Below are 21,499 nucleotides of genomic sequence, written 5' to 3' on the forward strand. Positions count from 1 at the left end.
GATATGAATGTTTTGACCTCATGGTGGCACTAGATTAAAGGTTAAAATTCATCCAGTGTGGAACATAAACGTCTAAACATTTTCAAGGTACAGTAACAGTCTCAGTTATACAAATATACAGATACAAATATCATGGTTTAATAATACAATTAATATATATTTTTTAATTATTATTAGTAACAATGGCCCTTAAAGGAATGAGAATAGAATTACAATCATATAAAGACTTGCATGTAACTGAAGCATGTTAGTTTACATGCAGCAATGTAGCACGTTAAATAACTACTAAATGAAAAATAACACCAGCTTTGAGCTTTAAAATAACATCATATTGTCATTAAAAACTAATATATACTGTAGGTGTGTGTTACAGCTCATACTGCGGTATATCGGTTACAACCCTAGTGCCAATCCATAAAATATTTGTCACGATACTTTGACTCTGGACCAAAGTGCTGCAGCCATCCTTTGAGCCTCGCCGCTAGCGTAGCTAAAACATTTGGCAGTCTGATAAGAGTTAAGACATTTTTATTTTTTTTATTTTATGTTATAACCTGAAAACATCATCAAATGTTTAATTCATATACATACATCTAAACTCTAAAATCCTGTTTGTTTGTATCTTTCTTTCCCCTCAAATGTGTCTGCAGAACAACAAGCCGCTCTACTCGTTTGAAGATAACTCTGATTACGTGTATGATGTCATGTGGTCTCCGACTCACCCTGCTCTGTTTGCTTGTGTGGACGGAGTGGGTCATCTGGACCTGTGGAACCTCAACAACGACACCGAGGTATCCTAACAGCACACGTATATTAAGCCGCACTCAGATCTCAGACATTTATCTACTTTTGATCACTGAATAAAATACCCTTGAGTGGAAGCAGCATAGAGGTTGCAGACCCTGTTTCCACCCTTCTAATTGGTATTTTATGGTGGTGGTGTTCTAGGTTCCTACCGCCAGCGTCACAGTGGAGGGTAACCCGGCTCTCAACAGGGTTCGATGGGCTCATTCTGGCAGAGAAATCGCTGTGGGAGACTCTGACGGACGAGTTCTTGTGTATGACGTTGGAGAGGTGAGCAGGCGTGACTCTTGCTTTTCACCACCAAGTTTCTCTTGAGTGTTTTTTTTAGTCATAATCACCGATGCCTGTTGTTGCAGACATGATTCAGCATTAGTCATTAATTGCACATTGCTCGTGAATTTTTAACTCAAACGATTCTTTATAGTTTGAGAATTTATTTGAGCCATTGTCCGTATTATAAAAAGCATTAACTGTGATCTTGTGCCACTGCAGAAGCCTGTGTTTTCAGATTGTAGTCATGCCTCTGTTGTGCACCTCCCCCATAGCAAACTGCGGTTCCACGAAACGACGAGTGGACCCGGTTTGTTCGCACGCTGGCGGAGATCAACGAGAACAGAGATGATGCCGAGGAGCTGGCAGCTCAGCGCCTGGCTGCCTGATCTACTCGCCACGGAGGCGAAGTTCAAGGGACCAGTGGCGCGCTTGTTAATATCAGTTCTGTCTTTAATGGAAGGAAAAGATGTGAGAACATGACCGGGGGGAAAAAGATGAAGTTTTGATCATAGAGAAGTATGGCCATCTTTTGATTTCTTAGACCTTCTTATTTGGACAAATCTGCCTTCTCACTTAGCTGGACGGTCACCAGTCTTCCTCGGGTTAAGACAAGCGACTCGCTATCGACCTCAGACACTAACATGAAGCCATATTCACAAAACACAAGCCAGTTGTCCTTTTTTTCAACCAGATGCCTTAAACTTTAATTTTGATTGTAAAATCCTACCTGTCTTCATTTAGGGCACGTTAACGAGCCTCCATTTTGAGTTCCTGAATCCAAATAGGTAACACTCATAGCTGAGTTCCGATTAACTGTAGAACCATGTTGTCATCTCCGTTCCTTTTAATCTTGATAACCTGAATATTCACTTGTTTGTAAAATACTGAAGAAGTCCAAAATCCAGATGTCTTTCTACTTTCTATATTGGTCTACACTGCACCGGTTTTCACTAAATCAGTGCTGCTGGTTAGACTGGAGTTTAAATATCCTCAATGACTAAGAAGATGATCATGTATGCTGTAAACTGCTCAGTGATGTTTGTTGACAGGACCTGAACAGAGATTGTTTGTTTGCTGAAGAATCTCAAAGCTTGGTGTCTAAACTGAGAATGTACTTTTCACACAATAGAAAAACAGTTTGATTGATTTATTTCAATAAAATACAACAAATACATTTAAATTATTTTGCGAGTTTCTTGTCATGATTTCAAAATAAAAACTTTTGAAAACATCTGTACATCCTTGTGTCTCTTAAGTTTAACCGACACATGCACACCAAAGCTATTGCACAGCACACCAGAAAACGCAGTTACAATCGTTCGTCATGCCATAATGTCCCTCTGTAGAGGAGTACAATGTGTACAATAAAGTGCAAGCTATGCAAACAAAATGCAACAAAGCCATACTCATGCAGCATTCAAAGTAAGACAACTGCTCAAATTCATTTAAGTTAAACGTGTCTCAATAAAACTATTTTGGGGGAAACGTAATGACCGGAGGAGCATGCAGTCACAATGAGTGATGCTTTATGACGCCTGTGGTTCCGTTTTGGACTCCACTGGTTTGATCGTCGCCTCTCCGGAAGGCTTGAACTTGGGCAGGTGCAGACCAAACTTTCTCTCCACGCCGGCAAAGGTTGCGGCAGCCAGATGGTAGCCGCCCACATGGTCGGCAGTCACAGAGGGAAGGTCCTTGATTGTAGGTTGGGGAGTGGGTGCCGAGCCGGCAGGACGACTGAGGAGAGAGTCGGGTTAGCCTAAGACGCAATTGCTGACAATGACGTACGGTATGTACTGATGCAAACAGGGTTAAAGTACTTACTGTCCTCCGAAGTCCAAGTACAACCATCTCTGTAACAGTTCATAGGTCACCAGGGTTACACCAAATTGCGGTGAGGATCTCAAGACGCGAGCTAATGGAAGATGGAATTGAAAATTACACAATGTGGGATTCAAATTTTTGCTGTGCCTTCTAGACAATTACAGCCACCACAGCGAGCCTCATTTTCCAAGTCATGGAGCCACTTATAGGAGTGTGTGTATGTGTGCATTTACCTCCTGCGCCCTTCCAAAATGCCTGGAAACCTTCCTCCTGGAGGATCTTCCTGAAGCAGTCGATGACTCCGCTGTATGACGTCTGGCCCGCTCGGGCCGCCACCTGGAGCCTGGTCTTGATGACATCGGCAGGGGTCACCAGCGATGCCGCCGGCACACCTTAGGAGAGGTTTCACAACAGACATAATGAGGCGCTTTCACTATGCACAGATGGGTGTCACATCCTGACATCCCTGCTGCAGCATCACGCAGGGCTTGAAATGGGAACTGTATAGTGCGATATGACAAAAGCATGTATAAGCACCGTATATATGCAGCCAGGGCATTGGGAGATTCAACGGCTGGGAGAAAACCAAAATGCATTTCTTGGAGCAGAAAATGTGGCACATCTCTGAATTAATCTTGGATATCCACAGACGCTGAGCTTTCCAGATGTTTGTTACCTGCAATGGCTCCAGCAGTGAGCAGCTGTAATGCCCCCAGCCTTCCGTCCTCGTCTGCCAATTTTGCCTTGGTGTGGGCATAAACAGGAAAGTAGATGGCGGAGAAGGGGATGTCACGCAGGAAGCACGCTTTGGCTCCCTAACAGAAAAAAAAAAGAAGATATATATATATATATATTTATATACACATCACAGTCAGTCATGGCCAGAGGCAGTGGTTGAGGAGGTTTGTCTTAGGGATTAAGTGGTCTGGGGGCCGTCTTATTCAACCTACAGGGGGCTTTAGTGTGATGATGGAGCCAAAGAGCCCCCAGGCAGAGCTGCAGCAAAGGGCCTCCAGAGAGAGATCCATCACACACACACACACACACACACACACACACACACACACACACACACACACACACACCCACACCCTCGCCATGGACCCAGTGTGCTAGGTTCTTCTGCCAAAAGGAAGTCAGCTTTTCTTTTTTTTTTAGCAAGCCACACACTGTCTGCTACTGATTAAAGTATGGAGTATGAGCACATGACTAGTAAACCCACAAGGATCTGGAAAAGCAGCAGTAGCAAAGCATAATCCCTCACTAATTTTCTGTTGGTTGTTGGCCACAGTTTGCATGTTGAAACGCTGTTTTAGAAAATTGCAAACAGTCAGCAAAAGGGCTGTTTGATCTTCAAATTTGTGATCCTGACCTCCATTATGTCTGTATACACACACACAAATGTTTGTTCAAATACAGAAGTATTGTGTATCATTACAGGAACAAACATTATCTTAATACACAATTGTGGAAAGTGAAGTAGTACACAAATACTGTATTTTACATGACCATATTTTTTCACACAAAAAATATGGTTCTTCTCTTAAAAAAGAAGCATTGTTACAGATTTAAGCATCCAACAATACAGCTAAAAGTAACTCCTCTTTAACCTACTATTAAATATTCAAACTGATTTTTAAAAGTTAAAGCATCATTATAATAATCCAATAAAGAAATATTTTACATATATATCACTTACACAAACAATAAGTACTTTCACTCGTGATACTTAGTATACTATCCTACTTCTGTATTTGTTTAAGGTAGTATTTTGCAAGGAGGAATTTTAATTGTGACTAACTGCCGTCCCATTTTAATGTTGCTTAACTATTACTTAAAAGTAGAGCTGAAATGTTCACTTGGTTAATCACAATCAAGTTAATCTGCAGTTATTTTAATTCCATTAATTGTTTATGTATTTTTTCACCCAAAAACAAAATGCCTCAATTCCACCTTTATTGTGAGGATTTGCTGTTGTTCTTTGTTTCATATGAAAGAAAATTGAATCTCTTTCTTTTTAATTGAGGACAAAATAAAACATCTGAAGATGTCAACTTTGGCTTTACTGAAACTTTGATGGGCATTTTTACTTTTAATTATTGGTAGAATAACGTCTACAAAATGTCTTCCATTGTTACTACATACACTGAAGTGAACAATAACTAAACTCCACATGTTTTCAGTGTTGTCTCTCAGGAACATAAGACCTTTCGTTGCCCTTGTACGACAGTTAACAGAGGTTGATGCTGCAGACGTCACGGTGCTGCAGAGGTGCTGACCTACCTTGTAGAGGCCAAAGAAGCCCAGTTCTCTCACAACACTGAGGGCTTTGACCCTGGGGCCTGTGGTGATCTCTCCAGCCACCTGCAGACGGATCTTAACTATCTCCAGAGGATTGGTGAAAATCACCTGGGAAGCTCCAGCCTGCAGAATGCGACAGGACAAAGAAACACTAGATGAGTGGTTTGTATGCAAACATGTAGGTTTCTAAGATTGCCTGAGCTTACACATCCGAGGGGTGAACTTTGGGTGAAAATGTAATGCTGTGTAAGCACTTCTCCCTAGTAGGAGTTTTCTAATTATCTCAGTAAACTTCAGCACAAAAGGCACTTTTTCCCCTGATCTGATTTCATATCGTAAGAGAGTGGCCTTGACAGGAGGAGGAAAAAGCAGGCATTGATAGAGGAACAACTGGGGTCAGAGGAGAGCAGGCATAGGGTGAGGAGAAGCCCCGGCTCATGGTTGGGAGGCTCTGACCCTGGCACCAGCCCTCTGCCCCCTCGCCTCCCCTGAGGCACCTCCTGTGGCAGGGTGAGCGGCCCAGCCTGGCCTCGCCCCGCACACTTCCCCAATTCAGCCCCATTCCCAGGGGAGAGAGCGCTGAATCACCCGGACGGCTCGGGGTCCGGGCAAGCAATGCCCTAAAGGCATGACACCCTCTGACTCGGCCACATTTATCACACTCCCCAAATCTAATCAGGCCCCAGGATGGCTGCTGGTGACATTCAGGGCAGGGGTCTTATCTGTAAACATCCGAGCTAAGGTCTAAAAAAAGCTCGGGCACATTTAGTCATTTTCAAAGAGGAGGGGGAATATCCGCTGCTCTGAAGATTGATGCATTCGTCCCATCTCTTTTATCTTCTCCAGTACTCTTCTCTGCTGGAAGCGATAATCTAACAAGCCGTCAGAGTAACTCGACTTTTAACTTTTAAAAAATAACATGGGGGTGTCGTCCAATTCATATAAACAAATATATATATAAATATAAATATAAATATAAATATAATGGGCATGTAGTCCATGGATGGGATGTAACTAACATTGTGTATTCTCGTTGTCCTGTGTGGGGACCTGCACTGTGACCATACCTCAGGTATGTTCTGCCTTGTCAAACTCAATCACACTGAGCTAAACCCAGCTTCATCCAGGAACCTCCAGGGCCTCTTCCTACAATTACACCCTGACAGGGGTCACGACCCCGCAGACCCCGCTCTTCTGTGAGCAACCTGCGGGCTCTGCTGCAAGGCCGGCCTGTTTCACTCAGTGAAGGAATTACATCTTTAATCTAGTAATCTATGTAAGATGCTTTTACATTGCAATATGGCCAAGATGTCCAAAAAAAAAAGTCCCGATTCAGAGAATTCAGGGACGAAGGTTAACTTCTGTATTCATGTAGGATGCCAAACAGATTATCTGACATATGAAGCTGAATAATCATAAACTCAAAATACAACATCTGTTAATAAATTCCCCAAACTAATCTAGTAAAATGTGTCCTTGGCTAAAACGCAAAACAAAAATCAGTTCACCTGACTGGTAGGATTTTATGGTGAAAAATGTTTGAAGGTCCATCATCAACATGAACACACAGACCTTTTGTGTATATAGTCAGTGGTGGAGTGTAACCTAAACACTTCATCCACCACTGTACTGTCTATAGTCATTAGATTTCGCCTTATAACAAAGAGCTATGTAGCCCCGAACGTCCTTCAACATGTTACAATGTTAAACATCCAATATGCAGTATCTAAAGTGCATCCATGTAGTTTGATTGCTCCTGTACTTACTGATTAACTACACTATTTATCCATCTTATAAGGGAACAGGCAAGTTGGATATACACTATCAAAAATGTAGGAGTTACATTAGTAGTAGCATTTAAATCAAACAATATAAGACAGATTCAATTTCCAATATTTACGCACATTAATTACTTAAAATCATGTATATTTTGAATATATTTTAGGTGTTCCTTTACTTGTTTTTGAGTTGATCTACAGACTGAATTTAAAAAAAGATCACTAAAGTAATGCTTACACATCCTCCAGCGAGAATCTCTGCAGGCAGAGCGATGGTATTATCTTTGGTGGTGAACTTGTCCCTGATAAAATCATTCATCTGGAAAAAAAAACAGAGAGAAGAAGACATCAAGAACAAAAGGCAGATGAAACACAATCCCAATCTTGATAGCAGGGCATTAATGTTAACTTGTGGTTGCAGTCACATCTTGATTGCGACGAGTACGCTTCTTCTGCACTTTATGCATGTTTTTCATTCTCAGTGAGTCATTTGAAGCAACTTTTTGAAACACTCTGAGCTACACGGGGGAATGACTTGCCGTGAGTTTGATAGCTTTCTCCGGGGCAACGCCGATGAGCTGCGGGAGCAGACCTGCAAAATATTATTCATAGATACCATTAGAATACCTGACTGAGAGACAGACAAAGCCTGGCTCCAAATTTTTGGTCTTTCTTTTTCTTTGTCAAATGGATACGTCTACTGACAGCTAGAACAATGTAAGCTGCAGGGTTCTCTTGTGCGTAAAAAAAACCCATAAATATTTACAGATGTGGCTGATACATCTGATGCGCTACAACACAAAGGTCCCATTGAAAGTGAACAAAAGTCCAAAAATATGACACTGCTGGTGCGCATGGGATCAGCATTGTTGAGGCCTGATCCCACTGTTGGTGGGGAACAGAGAGAGCTGTGTGGTCACGGACAAGATCGGGGGGGGAGGCTGGGTGCTACGGTGGCGATAACCGCCGTACTGTTTCACCGTCTGTCCTTCATCAAGCCAGATAAACTTCTGAAGGAGCTGCTGAGTGACTGCTGCTGGTATGCAGCCAGAAAACAGCCGAGCGTGTCTGTCTCTGACTCAATCACCCTCTTATCGTGTGCAAGAGAGGAGGAAGGAAGGCAGAGGGAAGCGGATCAGAGCAACAAAGAGCTGCAGTGGTGGAGGTAGCAGTAGATGGCAGTCTTGACTTCCTTCATATGAGCAGCCCGAGGGTAGAAGTGTTGTATATCACACGCCATCAGCACCATTATCACACACCCGGGCAGAGGCAGATCAGACACTGCTACTACATGAATTCTGCTGGTCATTTTCCTCGGGGAGCTCTCACAGGTATTGAGATAATGAAAACGCGACCCCTGGGTGTTGCTTTATTCACTGCTGAACAGGGAGGGCAAAGGTTTCTGGTATCAATTAGCAAAGCATGCTGCTGATATTAGCACACTGACAAACTCTAATGCTTTCCCATCAGATGGTTTGTTTTGCACGAGAGCCATGTGTTTGGCCTGCACACAGATTTTCTTTTTACGCACGATCAAATCTGTAAAGGATTACCTCTGTAAAATCCGAAGAAGCCCTCGTAACGGAACACTTTCTTTGCACAGTCGAAGCTGTTCTTGTACATCAGTTCCCCTACAAAGGAGCCTGTGGAGCGTTGGTTCTGCATGCGCGTCTTCACCAGGTCGATGGGGTACACAGCCGTGGCACCGGTCGCTATGAAACACACACATTTGGCACTGGTTGAAATCTTTGTTCTGTTTTTCAAGGAACACTGTTTCGGCAGAATTTGTGAGTATCTCAAAAACATGTCACAAACAATGTTAATACAAATGTATCAGCTCATATGGCTTTCTTAGACACATACTTATAACTGTAAAGATTAGGGCTACAACTAATCATTATTTTCCTTACTGATTAAATGTCAGAAAAGAGTTAAAAATGCTCATTATATTTTCACAGAGTCCAAGGTGGCTTCTTTAAATTCCTTGCTTTGTCCGACCGACAGTACAAAAGATGAACAATTTACTTCATATATCATTAATAAATAAATACATTTTCTGTTGATCGATTAATAGATTTGATTATCTGTTCAGCTCCTGGACCTTGTTGCATATAAGCCATCCTGTCACCCAAATTAATTTGTTATATTTTTACACAATAGGGTTGTACAATAATAATTCTTCCGATATGTTTGGGAAGGGGACGTTTAACGGTCACTGAGAAATAAACAGAAGTGTGTTTGTGCGTAAACTATAAGCAAACTGTTATAAAGCTCAGAGTAGGAAGTCTGGTAACTGGGAAAACAGTTTGTCGTGGCAGCAAGTTGCACTAAACTCCTGCTCTCAGCTTTACTTGCCTTGTCTTGTCTGACATCAAAGGCTGCTGTAATGACTCTTCTCTCAAACATGCAAACAGCTCGGTCAGCACAGAGGCATCGTGAGAAACAGCTCATTAGCGACAGCTTCCCCATGAGCCTTATGATATATATCTCTTTTTGACCCTGCCAGAATTGACCACTGGTGAATGAGAAGTGCGTGTTTGGGGACAGTACACACACACACACACACACACACACACACACACACACACACACACAGGATCAGAGTGTCTTCCTATCTGAGGTGCAGTTATGTCAGACTTCCTTGTATCAGTTCCTTCCAGTGTAATTAGATGGAGAATTCCAGAGAGTGCAGTTACGGAAGATTTGTGTCATTCCAAAGCTCCGACTCCAACGACAGCCTGGAGCCACTGGAGGCACGGCAGCACAATGCCGGAGCCTCACATCACAACCTCTCCCATGCAGCACAATGGCCGGCCCGGGGCCTCAGCGCGCCAGTCTGGCCGGCTAAGGTTACCCCTCGGGCGGGCCGGGTGCTCCGCCGCAGACATGTCACTCACCTCCAGCGATTGAGCCCAGAGCAAACCTGTAGGCTGACTCTGCAACCTGGAGCCAGGCGGGCCGAGACGTTTCGTGAGTGTGCTGTATAGGAGAAAAAGACACCAGTGGTCAAATGAATCTGGAGAAAGACAAGTGGGGGATCAGAACACAGACCATGAATCGGCTGGCTATTAAACTATAGCGAACCAGATACATTGTGGAAAAAGATTGCTGTGGAGTACTCAACAACGGAGGAAGGCGAAGGAATGCGGGCATGTCATATAATGTCTAATTCATCATCAGCCAGTATTAAATGTCACAGACTGACCAGCTCTGATACAGTAAAGGACTGTTTGAACCTCAAGCTAAGTTTCCACACATGGTACATGTGGGAGGCTAAAAGCTAAAGGTCTTCTTTTATTTTTACAACCAAGTATAATTTCTCTCTTATCTACTTGATCTCTGGATTGGTATTTGATGTTGGAAGTGGAGCCCCTTTGTTTTCTTTGTTGTGCAGGGGAACAGATTAGCCCCACAAGCCTTTTCCATGTACAGATAAGAATCTACATGAATATTACACGGTTTGAGTGAGACTCTGTTAAAGTATGTGTGTGCACAGCACTGCAGGTTGAGGCGGTGAGTAACTTTTCCCAGACCAGATGTGAAGGGAGTTGAGCAGATCAGGTTTTTCCTCTTCCCAGATGCTTCCACCAAGGGTTGCATGCTAACAAGATCGAGGTCTTGATCAAAGGGTTTAAACAATTAGCCTACTTCCACTAAAGGGCAGGCCTGAGAAGTGCTGCATCCCCCCCAAAGGAATCAAATTCCAGACCTCTGAGTGTGAGTCCCAGGAGCATGAGTGGCCTGAAAGCTCTGACCACAGCCTGATATAGAGCCGTGTTATCCGGCGTAGGCAGGAACTATTTTGTCCCCCCAAATCCACCTCGACTCCCACTCCCCTCCTGCCATTAGCAGACTTTTCTAAAGGCTCCGAAAACTCCTCAAGCCCCACACTGATAAAAGCCTCTTATTAGCTTCTCAGATGTGTGATTGCAGCGCATGTTCATGTGCAGCTATACTGAATAAAAGGTGGGAAGAGCCTTTCATGGAGAGGTGCAGCGCAACAATCCATTCCTCTTCTATAACTATAATTGGTGTACTTTTATCTAGGAGTTAAAGTAATGCACTTCACAAGGGAAGAAAAACATGGGCACTCTGCTAATTCAGCGAGAGAACATTCTCCCTTTTTAGCTCCTTTCTGAGAAGGAAGCCGAGTGAGAAAGGGAAAAGGCTTTGATAAAAGGCAGGATGTGAGGGGTATTAGAGGAGTCAATCAGGCTACCTGTCTCTGGGCCTCTGCTAGGTGGTATGGCATGGCTCCTTCCTCCAATGGGGCTATCCTCTCAATGTCTGCATGGTTCAGTCGCCTTAACACATAGCAGGGGAGAGATGGAGTTAGGCTGGGAAAAAGCAGAGAGCCCTGCATCTCATGCGAGCAGTCAGTGATGTAAGATTTTCCACAGACCTTTTACTGGCATATAACTTAAAGTTACTGCAACTTTAATTCAAGCTTATTTAAACAACAGACAAACAAAGCAGGAAGAGTGCCCGTGGCCCAACAATTAAATGAAGGTGTAACTAAATGTTCGAGATGCAAACATTCCCCACTGGCCTGACGCGTCATAAAGTCTGTATCCAGGTTTTATGTTTGTCTTGTAAATCAGCCACTGGAGACACTGTTGTTGAACTGAATGAGCAATAACTTTATCTTTACAGCCAATAAACAGACCTGCAACATATTTAATCCATTAATGGTGGCGGTATAAAAAAAAAAACAAGGTTTTGTATAAATGTTTTGAATATGAGGAAGAGCAGTACCTATCAGGGTGATTTCATGGACAAAGGTGGAAAAGATATGATAATTTAAATTTCTGTGTTGATTTTGCTTCAATTTTTTTTACCAACATTCAATGCATACATTTTTGTCTTTGTTTAAAGACTTTAAAACTGTGCTTACCCCACCTTTACTAAGCTACCTGGAACCACAAATATATGAAAGAAATGACACATGTACAAATCTTTAGTCACAATCACTTCAACACAACAGTTCTAGTTGTTAAAAATATGTTTTCCCTATTTATACACACAAATACAGCACCCTTACCCAGAGTGAGAGTGGAGCCCAACAAGCTGGTACAGGATGTCAATCTCCATTGGAGTGATTTGACCAAACTTATTTGCGGAATGAACAAACTCCTCTACAACGCAATAAAGAGAAGAAGAAATTACTGGATGCAAACAGGACTTTAGAAAGATAGGGGGTTAGCCACGTCGGGTATTTTCTACAGCAGGCTAGTATCAAATAGTATTTGCAAATACTGTTCCTTGTTTTAGTGTTACTGTCAACACGTCCTCATATCTATACGGCAGAATATGTTATTTGCAGTCATATGTCATTATGGGAGTCCAAAAAGACTGCCGGAGAGTACCAGCAACAGGCGCACGTTGCGTGACACAGTCAGACAACCTGTACGTACGTTTTTTGGGGTGAGGACCCTCTGGTTATTGTAGATGCTTGCTGCTAAACAGGATAATTAAGGACATTACCGAGACATATTTAAAACCATTATCTTAGTTCTGTGTCTGGAGTACACTAACTGAGCATGCATTCTCTCAGCAGCACCTCGCGTCACTCTTTTATATGTGCTTTGTATTCAGTTCTTTACCGTTGCCTGCTGAGAAGCTCCATTACCATCAGGTGGTCTTTCTAATGGTAGCTGTTAAAGGAGGGAAACGAGTTAGTTATTCACTTCCCCCACAAAGACCTTCCTGTCAGGTCCAAGGATTACAACCTTTGGTTACAAGCCTGCTTCTCTGATGTCAAGTACTGCAATGATATACTTTTCTGTGACTGACAGATGACATGTGAATGTTGCTTTATGCTCAATCTGATATGTTTGGTTCTACAAATAAGAATTATTTGCAAATACTATTTGCCGAAAATCGTTTCGTGAAGATGAAAACCATGGGGAGAAGGTAGAGGAACACCAGTCTACAGTTTGCATCTCAATGGGAAATAGAAATAGGAGTAGATGTCACTGACAGTAACACTATAAGTTGCACAGGTCTACATGTAGGAGGTGATCTGATTACCAGGTTAAAAATGTTGATTTACCTTCGTAATTTAGTGCTACAGTAAATGTTCCCTGTGTGTTCTCTCACACCACTCTGTCAAGAAAGTTAAGACATCATCGCACAGCGACATTTCATATCACAAATGACACATGACTCATTTCAGTGGTGTAGGAAGTGTCTCAGCTGTACCTTTGGTAACAAGTGTGTCTTTGTGAGTGCCAGCGAGGGTGCTGTAAATCTTGCGGATCAGCTCCATGTCGTTAAGGAGGGCATTGAAGGCGTTGAAGTAGGAGAAGCTCACCATGTGGGAGGTGGTGCCTCCTGCAGCCTGGAGAAAGATACAAAGTTTGCCATTGCTTCAGTATCGGAAGGCTTCAGCGGGGATCTTATATTATCTTAAACCTCCTCGTCCTGCTAAGTGATTGCAGTACTTGAATATATAAATTACTAATATGGATGTTCAAGCTATAGCTGACTCCCTGGATCCTAATGAAAGCCATGGAGGCAAATGTGTGATGTTAGGCTTTATCAATAAAATTGATTCATCTATTACTTTCTTGTAAATATTTTTTACATACTGTGTGGCCACTTGGGGGCAGTGAAAACAAGCTGTGAGCACAACACTGGCATATAACTTTTTTAATTCATATGGCAAACCTGTTAGCAAACAGTTATTTATTTACACATCCAGCAGTTACAGAGCAGCATTATTATTATTATTATTTAGCTCTGTTTTTGGTCTCCACCAACTCCTCAGAGAAAATATCTGGCTCTCTAGCCGTTAAATGCTCCACTATGTTCTTCAGCCAGTCGCTACCTGTGTCTGTCTGCTGCTGAGCGGATACTGCACAGTGGTTTTAGCCTTTTAGCGGAAAACAGCTGCCTGCTGAGGCCGAAAACGATGTAATGAGAGCGACTGAACCAAAACAGTAAAGTTGTGCACAAGACAGCTAAACAATGGGCTGAATCTTGCTACAAAGTTCTGTACTATAAACATATAGATTACAGCCGCTTTAAATGTTTACCAACTGGTCTTAAACTTACGGAAACTAGGTTCTCCTCTACAAATGGAGTCAGCATGTGGTGTCTGATGGTGGCCATGATGTCGCTGAAGTCCAAGGCAGTGATGGTGCCACTTTTGTTCATGTCTTTTTGTGCAAACGCCTGGCGGGCATGCTCCAACTGCAGCTCCTGCAGCAACACACACACAGAGAGGAGGTCAAGCTGTTAGCTGACAAAAGAGGCGAAGAATGTGTTCCTGTGATGAGGAGCATCACATCAGAAGGTAACAGACAAATAAACCTTTCGAGGATGAAAGTGTAATAATGTCAGTGTCGGACAGATGTGAAAGTTATCAGATGTGACATTGTCAGACATTGGCTTTGGTAATCACCACCGTCTCTCTGGAGACTAATGGAAACCATGTCCCGAGAAGTCTGATGTCGGAGTCAAGCCTTGTGGTTGGTGAGGCGGCCGGCAGGTGTGTCCGTAGGAAGATGATTCAATATGACAACCATGCAATCGGATGGGGATGCAGGGGGAGGCCGATCCCGAGTCAATGTCTGCTGTCAGAGCTCATCGCATACAACCAGAGGATCACAGACAAACGTCACTGCGATATTCAGCTGTTACTTCATCTTTACACTCTGGCTCTGATAACTTCATCGGTGGATTGTTGCTGAAGATTATTTCTCACAATGTTTGCTGATTATATTGTTCAAAACTTTGTCGCCTCACAAACACTATACTTTTCAAGCCTACAAACGCTGTACCTTGTCTGCCAAAGTCTGCAACAACCACAAGGTGGAAGCCAAGACTGTTTGAAAAACAATCAAATCTACACAGATCTGTACTGTTTTGTATTTTCAGTAATGCCCAGTTACAAGAAATTAAATGTGCTTAGACATGACAGAAAAACAAGACAATAATAATTACTGATGTAATTTAAATCCTGCGCACACAAGAGTCTTTGGTGTAGCGGAGGGAAGCCCTAGTCAAGTTTGATAAACCACAAAGTGCTCTGAGGGATCCCACACTGCAGCGCAGCCCGTCTAACTCTTGGACCACCCAGCTTCTGCCTGAGACCACAGCCCTCAACTCCAAATCAGGTTCCTCCCTGACCGTACTGATGCTGCTGCTGGTTTAACAGCACAGGGATCTCAGGGAGATACAGGCAACAGACAATAACGCAAAACAACAACGTTAAGTGTCTTAATGGCAAACCGGGCTACCGCAAACCACCAAAGCAGCGAAAGAGATGAAACACTTAAGATGCAACTTCACACCACAAACCCCATTATCTTGAGAGATCCTATATGGCACGTCGTTCACATTACGTCATTTCCATTTGTACCTCGGCAGGATAAAAATGCCTCAGCAAGGGATGAAGGTGGTCATTATGAGCGGTTTCACATTTATTGACGCGTACTTTCAAAGACGTTGGAAAAACAACATAAATACATTCAGTGTGCGGTCGACATGTTTTGTCATGTTGCATTTACATACAAAACTTCTTATCTTTAGCTCCTCTTATGAGCTGCTGAGGTCAATGAATTCACAACATACTTGTAAGCAATGAAAACAAATAAAATGTCCCTATCCTCACTTTCATCCAGTAAGTGGTTAAGCCACTAAATTCTACTTTATCTCACTTGGTCGGATGCATCCAAAATCAAATATATACCTGGAGAAACTGGGTGAACTCTGTGTAACTGAGATTCTTGGTTCTTTCATGGCCGAAGTGTAGCCTGATGAACTCACAGTCCCAGTTGAAGGGAATGTGGTGGTGCACTGTGGTCTGGCTGAAGATGTCACGTACATTCTCTGCAAGAGTGAGATATGAGTGAGCAATAACAAGAGACAGAGGGGAAAAACATGCAAGATGCAATTGTAACATCCATCTCACGTCCTCCATTCCATTTGCAGAGAACCTCGTTAAAGTAGAGGAAAGAGTCCATTTGGACTGCAAAGCTGAATAGGCTGCTTGACAGCCTCACTCCTTTTACATTTTGAGGGTTTTGAGTCCATCCAGGAAATTGTCTGTATAAGCACTGCCCTCAATTTCAGTCGCCTTTATGGAGGCCCATTGCACAGACAGAGTATAGCAGCAGCTTCTTTGTAAGACTCTGTATCTCTTGGTTTATGACATGCTGGATTCATTTCTCTGCTTGTCAGATGGAGCTGGTTATAATGTGATGTTCACAAAGCTCGCCTGCTATCGTGCACTGAGATGAGACGTGCTGCTAGCATATGTAATACATAAAAAAAAGACATTGTCAACACATGCTTTAGTAAGGATAGCACTTGCAACGCAGAACATTCAATGGCACACGTGCCTTGAACCCTCCTCTGGCAGTACATTTTAGGACTTTTCCATCATCATTGTTTTCTATTACTTATTAATTTAAACAACAAAAAACACCTTCAATATTTGTCATTACCTGATAACATCTCAAGTCAAATCATGCTAATGTCATGGAGTTTAAACTACCCTGTATGTACATAACAAGATGCTTAGTCCCCTGTAGTTAAGCATGACACCCCCCACACCAGTGTGTACCGCTATGTACATACCAAATGAGATGTTTCCTGTGCCAGTCTTGTCAAACAACTGAAAGGCAACTATGAACAGGGCATCCGGGGCGCATAGAACTGATTCAAAGGCCTGAAACTCCTGGAAAGAGATCAGTCTGTTTGGATAAGAAAGAAAGAGTGCTATCTGAACACAGTATCTTTGACAGAATTACCCCAAAATAAATACTGGAAAAAAACAAAAACATTTACACCGATAAAAATAACAGCCTGACAAAAGGACAGAAAGCAAATGCAGTAATGTGATTTTTCAGAGGAGCTTTCGAGTTCATTCTTGACCTTGGAAATAGCATTTGAGAAAACAATTTCACCAATAACGAAGTACATTCATCAGCTGTTCTGAAGCTTTCAATCATATCACAAGATCTTAATTTTGCCTAGTTGTCAAGAGAGTTGTAGATGTTCAAGTTTCCATTTTTTACTTTCCTGTCCATGTTGAGCTTCGGCATTCATTCTAAACTACAATTACTATTGTTAACAATAAACTACAATGAAACTTAATCTTTAACTTTTTCTGCTTTTATATATTTTCAGCTGTTCATGAGACAAAGTGGAGTTCTATCTGCACTCTAATTAGAAGTGAATACACGTGCAGCTAGAATCAGGGACTGCAGATACATTTTTGCTTATCTTATCGCTGTATTTTAAATCGATCAGCTGTAGGTGTAAAACTGACTGATAAAGATACTTATTTACTTTGTAAACATGGAGTTAAATTATTTACAGTCTCTTTGGCACATGTTGGTGGCGCAGTGCTTCAGTGAATCTGAAGAACATTTAATCAACAAAGTGCAGCAGACGGGGCACTGGGAAGAAAACTGATGTCAAAATGGCCTTAAAGGTTAATTGCTGCTTGATCATGAAATCCAGGTGGTTTGTTGAGTCTAAAGAGCCTGGTGAAACAGAAATACATGACAATACACCCATAAAAGCTAAATGTATCTGGTTCTAAATGGATGGAAGTCAAGGGTGGCAAATAAGGTTTTGACCAATACACCAGTTTATTGGTGCAATACTTGTACAGTAATTTGTTACACTAGTTCAGGAATCATCGGAACCTATAATGGCATAATGTAAGTACATTAAACACAACATAATCCTCACATGACAGCTAAAACGGCACTGCTGTGCTTTGGTCTTGTGATATAATGCCCATTCATGTACAGTAGTTATGTGCTGACAGCATGTCATCTGCAAATGCTCCCTTAAGTAACTGCTCTCAGGACAACAAACCATGACATTTACGTTTATATACATTTCGGTAGCAGTGGCTGCCTCCAACGGCAAAACCGTTGCGACTGCTGGAGAAATGTCAAGATAATGGAAAAATCATGTTGTTTACCAAAGGGGATTAAAATAATTATGACGGCCACTGTACAAAGGAATACCAAGAGGCTACTTTCGACCAAAACTATTTATTACAGCTGACACTGGGAATTTAAGTGTGAGGAAACCTGCACCCTGAAAATTCAAAACAAGGTCTAGAAAACATGTGTTGAGGAAATACATGCATAATGTATGAACATATGTCTGCGTCAACAAAGGACTTCCACAGCAACGTTCCTTACATCTCTGTAGGCACTCACCCATCTTTAGTAGTGTCAGCCACTCCAGCTATCAGCTCCACAGTTTTGGGATTATGCTGAGGCTGTGCATGTAGACCCAGGTAACTCTGCACAAAGTCCCCTGGGGTCATGTAATGCTCTCCATCCTCCACCACGCTGGCATACTGCAGACGAGACAGAGACAGAGCTGTAAACAACGTGGATGTCTCGTATGTGGGTTGAGATTAGAAATCCATAGGGTCGAATTTCCATAGTGTGCATAGAAAGAAAATGATGTGGAGCCCCGAGAGCGAGAAAAAACATCCGATATGTGATAAATCAACTAGTCTGTTTTTACTGCAGGTCTCTCGATCGGTTTCTCTTTTCTTTGTGACAATAAGGTGTTTGTGTACAGTTTTTTATACCACATATGGGTCTCAGTTTAGTGCCGCTACACAGTATTTCAAATTTACACAATGCTCTACCTCATCTCATCATGACAAATGCATTAAAAAGCATGCGTCTCTTTCAAATGATTGATGCAACATAACATAAAATATAGATAGTGCAAGTTGTGCCGTACACTGTCTTGTAATGTATGACATGATTATGTGATAGGGGAACAGTATGTAACTGTGTTTTCACCTTTATTTAGTCAGGGAAGTACTGCTCACAAACAGACTCTCTTTTTCAAGAACACACAGTTACACAAATTAAAACCTGGAGGCTGCTTAGTACAATTTGCTGCCTGCAGAGGAGCATTTGGTGGTTCAGGGTCTCCCAGGGTCTGGGATGAGCAAGTGTTGCTCTTTAGGGTTTCTCAACTTAAATTCTATCGTAACGGTCTGGGTGTTGAACTGGAACCTTCGAATCACAAGCCCACTTCTCTAACCTTTAGGCCACAACTACCAAAAATTGAGTAACAACTATCGATGAAATCTTCTATCATGCCACATACTATATAATGTAATATACTACATTTTCTGGAAATTAACTCATGAATCATGTATGGATACAGTAAGCAGATGTGAATGATTTTTTTTTTTTTTTGGCTGATAGTGATTTAAATGCATGAACAAATAAGGTGCTTCATCACATTAATGTAAAACTCTTGTGAGTCTAATATTAACATAAATCACTGATTTGCAATGACCTGAAACAACCAGAGACCGTAGCTCTTGTTGATACCTTGGTACAAATAGTGTGGAAACATTTTTAACAGTAAACTAATTTCCGTTGTCTTACTGTAAAAATCGTCATAATGCCCAAACCAAATTCTAACTGATAAAATGAAAACACGTATAGTGACAATAACTTAAATCGATAACGATCGCCTTGCAAGCGCTGTGTTGCGACTCTGTTGCACTTGAGTGAAGCAACAACATGCACGGCCAACACAGAGCTGTGCCTAACATGAGACCTCATTCGTGCTTTAAGACGAAAGGTCATTTATAGAGCATGGGTTGGGTTTCAAGTTGGAACAGAGATAGCTCTGGAAGCAGAAGTGCCACAAGAACTGGCAACAGAAAGGCCACGCTCATGGGTCTGAGCCAAGCTCAGATAGAGGGAGCATGAGGTAAACAGAGAAAGAGTGTGGGAGGAGACCTTCAGCCAAGGGTCTTCAGGGCTACAATTCAATGCACTCTGCTGAATTAAGTGAAAATATTAATTCCAAGCAATTTATTGCCACATTACTCCATCACATGATTGTGTATCCATTTACCCTCACAGTAGGCCTCGAGTAGTTCTTAATCAAATTATACAGGCAGTCAGAATAAGCTTCCAGCAATTAACTCTTCCACCTGAATATGCATTACAAATTAAGCAGCCCTCTTATTGGGGAGTCACGAGGATCATAAGGCAACTTGTACCTCAAACAGAGTCCCTACTTTAAAGAACAACTTAACACTCCAAACAAGACTTGTTAGGGTAAACAAGCCGACACACTAATGGCAGGGACTTGTTTCTTTGAAGGGGAGCAGAAAGCGTGGGATGAGAAACGCAACGACATGCTGAAGATCAGAAAACACACAAAGTAAAAAGCAAGGGGGAGATTCTCTGTTGAAGCAGATCCAAAATTAGTCGAAGCATTTGTGTGACCTTTACTGAACTATTTATCCCGATGGACACCACACAGACACTACTCAAACACTACAACGCGTTAGTACACTTGTAACACACAGTTTCTGTTTGTGTTGTTGCCATGTTGGTTAAAGCTCGAAATGTTTTGGCTTACTGTGAGAAACACTCTTACCTTCAAAAAAATAGTCTTCAAGCCATGTGGCTCGGCTCTTTTTGTTGCTTGCACCTACAACACACAAATTGGGATTTGTTATAAAGGAAATTCAGTCAGATTATCACAATGGTGGCTACAATTAACGATACTATGCAAGTGTTCAGTCTGTTAGTCGATTAAACTGAGGTTCATGCTGTCACTGTTTAGCTTTGATTTTCTTAGCAATCGATCATAGATTAATGCAAAAACAACTACAACACCATACATACGAAAATCACCGTGAATAAAACCTCTTCAAGGCAAAATCTCTCTCATATACAAATGCAACAGAGGAAATAAATGACAGCTGTCTCTGCAGGCCGGCAGAGATGCACCCATGTAAAGCTGCAGAAATACAAGGGCGGGGGACTCCGCTGCATTTGAGAATATAGCTTTAAAACCCACGCGTCCGTACAGACATGCTGTCCTCTGTATCCGACGGTCGGTTTCTCTGCCTTTAGAATAAATATCTGATAAGAAATATTGACGGAGTCACCTTGACCGCCATGCTGGGTGTGACGTCAGCTGCAGTGTACTAGCGCAGGCGCCGGGCAGGAGGATGCACCGGGCATGACAGGACCAGCCGAGGTCTGAGACACCAAATATATATTTAGCCAAGTATTGTCCTCTTCTGACTGCAGGGCTGTGTGTGTCGTCCAGAGAGATGCCGAGAGACAGGCTCGGGACAGAGAGACAGGCTGGCCAGGAGACGTGCGTTACAGCATTTCCGGTCTGCTCGGGTCACACGAGGACACGGCTCACTGTGCCCGCAGACAATCAACAGGACAGCCCCAAAAATCACTGGATGCATTCACTAAATGTGTGAGGAATGACGTAATGGTAAAAAAAACAAGCGGGTCTATCTTTGAAACTACGAATATTAAGCTTCAGAAAACGAATTATGTAATAGGGCTGCCACTCGTATTTTCATTAATTATATCTGATATGCATAATTTGGAATGTATTGGTTGTCCATAAAATGTCGCAAAAGAAGTAACCATTCATTTAAAATAGCCAAAATACACGTCATCCCTTAAAGTGGTACCGTATATTTTCATTGTGTATTGATTAAATCATTTTGTTCCTTGTCATTATGTTGG

At 42.2% G+C, this 21,499-nt stretch overlaps 2 protein-coding genes across 3 annotated transcripts in view; one reads left to right on the top strand and one right to left on the bottom strand.

Annotated features, from left to right (window-relative positions):
- The window catches only part of dync1i2a (dynein, cytoplasmic 1, intermediate chain 2a), a 16,443-nt gene extending 14,183 nt beyond the window's left edge, over positions 1 to 2,260 (top strand). The window contains exons 15-17 of the mRNA XM_031858314.1: positions 651 to 791; positions 949 to 1,074; positions 1,350 to 2,260. Coding sequence (XP_031714174.1) covers positions 651 to 791; positions 949 to 1,074; positions 1,350 to 1,463 — 381 coding nt within the window. The 3' untranslated portion in view covers positions 1,464 to 2,260. The remainder of the gene's footprint in view (positions 1 to 650; positions 792 to 948; positions 1,075 to 1,349) is intronic.
- On the bottom strand, positions 2,207 to 21,186 carry LOC116389554 (calcium-binding mitochondrial carrier protein Aralar1-like). Of its 2 annotated transcripts, none has more exons than XM_031858312.1 (18): positions 20,815 to 20,898; positions 20,379 to 20,432; positions 18,167 to 18,309; positions 16,563 to 16,678; positions 15,673 to 15,812; positions 14,034 to 14,180; positions 13,179 to 13,317; positions 12,019 to 12,112; positions 11,197 to 11,281; positions 9,875 to 9,956; positions 8,531 to 8,689; positions 7,517 to 7,569; positions 7,216 to 7,296; positions 5,182 to 5,322; positions 3,575 to 3,713; positions 3,132 to 3,290; positions 2,899 to 2,989; positions 2,207 to 2,811 (listed from the first exon to the last, which is right to left on the bottom strand). In XM_031858312.1, the coding sequence occupies exons 1-18, from the start codon at positions 20,818 to 20,820 to the stop codon at positions 2,604 to 2,606; spliced, it is 2,037 nt and encodes a 678-aa protein (XP_031714172.1). In that variant the 5' UTR covers positions 20,821 to 20,898; the 3' UTR covers positions 2,207 to 2,603. The 2 variants fall into 2 exon arrangements, with proteins under 2 accessions (XP_031714172.1, XP_031714171.1); XM_031858311.1 differs by having other exon boundaries at positions 2,208 to 2,811; positions 20,896 to 21,186.
- Positions 21,187 to 21,499: the final 313 nt, after the last annotated feature.

This window comes from Anarrhichthys ocellatus, unplaced genomic scaffold, assembly GCF_004355925.1.
Source record: "Anarrhichthys ocellatus isolate YVR2014 unplaced genomic scaffold, GSC_Weel_1.0 scaffold20, whole genome shotgun sequence".
NCBI lineage: Eukaryota > Metazoa > Chordata > Actinopteri > Perciformes > Anarhichadidae > Anarrhichthys > Anarrhichthys ocellatus.

Bases quoted from the DNA above. Each gene is read 5' to 3' on its own strand.
- LOC116389554 (XM_031858311.1), bottom strand. The intron at 18,310-20,378 runs GTAAGAGTGTTT...TCTCGTCTGCAG, and splicing joins TGAAGACTATTTTTTTGAAG to TATGCCAGCGTGGTGGAGGA. The intron at 11,282-12,018 runs GTAAGGGTGCTG...CTATGTGTTAAG, and splicing joins GGGCTCCACTCTCACTCTGG to GCGACTGAACCATGCAGACA.